Source organism: Erpetoichthys calabaricus, chromosome 8, assembly GCF_900747795.2.
Source record: "Erpetoichthys calabaricus chromosome 8, fErpCal1.3, whole genome shotgun sequence".
Taxonomy (NCBI): domain Eukaryota; kingdom Metazoa; phylum Chordata; class Cladistia; order Polypteriformes; family Polypteridae; genus Erpetoichthys; species Erpetoichthys calabaricus.
Window position 1 is genome coordinate 148,751,690 of NC_041401.2, and position 4,734 is coordinate 148,756,423.

General features: G+C 43.4%; 1 protein-coding gene across 1 annotated transcript; it reads right to left on the minus strand.

Moving 5' to 3' along the window:
• Nucleotides 1–450: 450 nt before the first annotated feature.
• Nucleotides 451–2,321, minus strand: b3gnt7l (UDP-GlcNAc:betaGal beta-1,3-N-acetylglucosaminyltransferase 7, like). Its single transcript, XM_028808385.2, has one exon. It carries the CDS (start codon nt 2,050–2,052, stop codon nt 814–816), a length of 1,239 nt encoding a protein of 412 aa, XP_028664218.1. The 5' UTR covers nt 2,053–2,321; the 3' UTR covers nt 451–813.
• Between the last annotated feature and the right edge of the window lie 2,413 nt (nt 2,322–4,734).

Genomic DNA, 4,734 nt, shown 5'->3' on the forward strand with positions numbered 1-4,734 from the left:
ATTCATTTTGTAACCCTTGTTCTTCTATTACAAAATCATTTAGGTGGAAGAATCTGTCCTGGCAGCATCAGGTGTAAGGCAGGAACGAGCCCGGGGTGGTACCCACTTTTGCACACGCCATACTGACAGTCATCAAATAACATAACGGGCACACAGACAGAAAGCTGGCATGGCACTTGAAACTTTGCCTGACAGGTCCAGCTTACCACTGTGACCCCTACAGACACTCATGCCAGACCAATTGTGACTCACCTGTTATAATGCGATGCTTGTCTCTGGAGTGAGGGTGGACAAAAGTGGGCTGCACAGATGGTGTCAAGGAGCTGAATCTTAGTCCAGGGGGCATGAGAGCACCACTGCCACTGTGCCACCGACAGAATACTGTATAACAAAAAATTTCCTGAGAAAGGTACAATGAAACGTTCTTTTAGAATCATTTTCACTGTTTATTTTAAAAGGGATTTAACTCCACTCTCCACTATTGGCATTTACGGAGTATCATAACTCCAAACTGAATCATAAAAGTGAATAAATATTTTGTACATCTAAATGATAGCATCCATATTTAAACAAAAATAAAACATTTGTCAAAGTGTACATTTTGTATTGTCAGCCATCCAGGAGTAAACTGCAACCAGTAACTACTGACCCAAACAACAGGGTCTGCGAGCCCTCAGAATTGTACACAGGTTTGTTTTCTGTCTGCCACCCACCATCATATGCAGTATACATTACCAGGTTAAATGTTCTTTAAGTGGTGATGGAAATGAAATCCTGTCATCTTTATTTAATAATACATCAGAGCATCCTTTTTCAAAGTAAAACACTTTTTTTGGCACAAATTAGGTTTGCATCATGAATGGAATTCCACATGTGAAGAAGCTCCTCTGGGTTCAGTTTATGGATCACCAACAGGTTTTTATAAAAACAAGGATCATTATTCATGGGGCTGACTTTATGTTTCATTATTCCAAATGTCCGGAACCCAGGGTGATTCTCTGGAGTGACTTTCACTTTCTGAAGGCACATGCCCAAAAACACATCATCGATAGGGTAAAGCACCATATCAGCACTAGCAATGAACAGTCTCTGAGCCAGTGCTCCTGACATAAGGAAGCCCCCTCCACCAACATACGGTGGGTATGGCTTATCATACAGCTCCCTAGGTATGAAATATTTACTCTTTCTGTTTCGAATGGGAATAGCTCTGTGAATGGTGTCACCAACAAACAGGCTGTGCATCCCAGGGCTGTCCCGCCTAAAACTTAATAACTCCAGAAGGTTATCGGGGTTCACAAAGACATCATCATCTCCTTTGAAGATAAACTGAGTTCTAGGACAATAGATATGAAACCACTTGAGAAAGTTCACCTCCTTGAGTGTGAGATTGAAAAACGTATCCATAAAATCCCACTGTAGGATGTCCCCATAGAGTTTATCCTCAAACTCAATAAGCTTTTGTAGATTTTTTGCATCATTGTCCAATGATGGTGTCCCAAGCAGAAACAGAGTCTTTATCTTTTTATCCCCAATATTTCTTTCTTTACCCCAAGTCTGGCGAACTGCCTCTCGACGGTCATGGTGTTCAATGACGGACTTTATCACCATCAAGAGGTGAATGTCCCCTTTGCACTTCTCTGGGTGGTTAATGAGCATCGGGTAGTATTTGCAGTGTCTGTAGAGGACAAACTGCTGAAAATGCTGATCCAGCTTTAAGAACCAGTTCTTCTGCATTACTGCCGGGTTGGGGCTGCAGTCCACACCGCGAACATCCCAGTCCACCGGAGCCCCATTGTATCCAGCAGCCTCGAATGGACCTTCCTCGGGAGGCTCCTGGAAAGAAACGTTTTTGCTGCAGCCAGTCTTGACAGTCGAGACGCTTTTCACTAAAGCGGATTCTGGCCGTCTCCACTCGGGGCTCCGACGGGTTAGTCCCTGCTTGACCCTCTTTTCCAAATCGGCGTATTTCGGGATCATCACCAGGGTGCCGAAGGCTACTGCCAAGCTCAGTAAAGTCTTGAACACACGCCTGCTCCGTAGGAAGTGCTCCATGGATCCCGGTGTCCAACACGAGCTGAGGTTTTTCACAGCATCCTTCACGTTGGAGCCTGCAAGTCAGGGGCGCTCAGGGACAGCCAGCATTCAGTCAGGTAAAGGCAGACCGAGCAGCCGTGAACCGGAGCGAAAACGAAAGAAGGAGAACCGAGAAGGCGGATGGGGAGCGGGGCTTAAACTTCACGAGAGCACTGAGACGGCGGCTCCTGGTTTGTCTCCCTTTCGTTTGTCTAAGCATTTCTCTGTCGATCTCATCCCACCTCCACCCACCCGCTCGGCCGTCGGTCGCAGACGTCAGCTCAAATTCACTTGCCCCCCACCTCCCCTCCCCCCGACTTAAACTATGATGCAGCTTAATCTATTTAGAAGATGTCGTTAATGGAATTTATGACCGAGCGGTTATCCTTAAATACTCGTTTTATAATAAAAGCTGTAACATTTTAAAATAAGAAGAATGAAAAGCAAGTCCGCGACAGTCCCGACATTTGATGCACAGGTGGTTAGCTACAGGTAGTACAGAGCGAGTTGTGCGTCATAAAAATTAACTAACGAAATCAGTGTAACTGTGTAAAGAGACGAACTGTTCCCCGATCTTGCCGGAGCAGATCCCACCCAAAGCCCCCGAATAAAGCAGAGTCGATGGTCAAATTACAACATATAGTAGAATTGGTCTCAAGCTAATTTATTCTTACAACAAAACTTAAATAGCCGAACTTATGGTAATGTCATTTTCAGCTGTTTTCTTCCGTCTGTAACAAAAGCTTTGTAATTACAAGCAACATAAGTGTGCGTCTTATTTATACAACGACAGCGATTTACGGATTGAGGGGAGGAAAATGAGTTCTGTCCTGCTTCTCACTTACGATCACTCCTTCCGCACGCTTATTCTCTTTATAAACAAATATTTTACATTTTCTTCCCGTGTCTGAATAGACTTTTGCTTGGTTAATCAATCCACTGTGACTGCACTCTGATAGGCTGCCTTCCGGTTTATAGCCATTTCACGTTCAGGTTAGGTCGATGGTGACTCGAATTCAGACCTGCTTGGGTTCGGAGAGGCCTTCGATTTTGCGCCCCCAGAGCCTACCTTGCGGCCAATGCAGAAAGGCTTCAGCTCCCCGCGTGATGTATAGACTAGGCCAGTATTTTGCGATCTTTATTCTGGTTACTGCTTTGCTGATCATACATTGTTTTGTTAGGAGAACACTGGATATATGTTTAATTACAAAGCAAAGTAAACAGAAAGTCTTAAATAGGATAAGGGTAATCAAGTTAAAATGTAGTGTAAGACGCCAATTCGGGGTGTGATTTACTTCACAAGGTAGAAGTACATAAATGCGCAGTTGCGCCATATTTTTCAAATGTGTGCGGTAGTTTAAATGATTAAAGTCAAAATATGCTCAATTATAACAGAAATGTGTCTCCCTTCACCCTCTGATAGAAGTCTCTAGCGGGCTATATTCTTGAAGAATCAAAAATTATATCATATTCATAATCACTGACCTTGAAATATTCCATAAAGATACCCCCACATACTTGTTTGAAATGTGCCATTGCCAACCTTCTGGGATATATACACTACAGATTCCCACGTTTTCTACGTTTTGTGAAAAGGAGACATTTTGACCCCTCGAATCCCATCAGGGGTGAACACCTGGGGTCGGTTAATGTAGCATGCACAACTTCTGATCGTTTTTGCTGAAGACACCTACTGGCTTACCTTTTATTAAAATGGTTCAAACCTGGCCTAAATATGAGTTTTTCGGGTACAGAAGGAGAAACTTTGTGAAGAACCCGGAGGCGCTAGAAACACAAAAAAACTAAAAAGATCTCAAAACGTATCTCGAGTAATTCGTATAAACGGAAAAACAATCTAATTGACTGTAATCAGGCTAAGTCAGTGAAACACGCATTCAGCAAACGTTACGCACTTTTATTTGTCTCTCAACTGAACGTCAATTTGCACAGCCCAACGCCTCACGGGAGAGCAAAACGAAGTCCCTGTAAGCACGTAGGTATTTACACGCGTGATCACACCTCATACTCAATCGGTAAGGTTATATCAGCGGGCTGCTGATTTAGCTAGGACTCCTCATCTGGTTCATAACGCTCTGTATTTTAAAGACACCCATTATTTCCAGCTCGGGCTTACGAGGGTCTGCGTTTATCCCCTCTTAAAGGCCAACCTACAAGCCTTGGGATAGGCCGGGAAAACGGCCAAACTACGAGAAACGTGATTCCTAATCGGGCCCCAGTTACCCAAAATAATTGTTTAAAAATTACGATTAGTAAAGAAACTAAAGGAAAAGAAAAGAAATTGATTCAATTTAAAACTGACAAAGGAGGGGAAAACTACAAAGCAAAAGACACTTCAAATTAAACGATTAACAAATGTTTTAACAGTTAAATATTAAACTCGAAAGGATAAAAGCAAAGTTCAAAAAGGATAAAAACAAAACTTTCATTTTAGCTCTACTCATAGAACAGCACATTGCAGATACAAAAGGCGCTATCCACCGATCTAATAAACAAGACCGTGATACAAATTCAAAGTCTGACAAACTGCAAATTAAAAAAGGCCGGCGAGTCGAGCCGCTGGCACCGAATAAAATTCAGGCAGAGCCCGCCTCGCCCGAGGCCGCCCATTCATCCGCCCCGGGTGTGCCGTGCAGTCCCGTC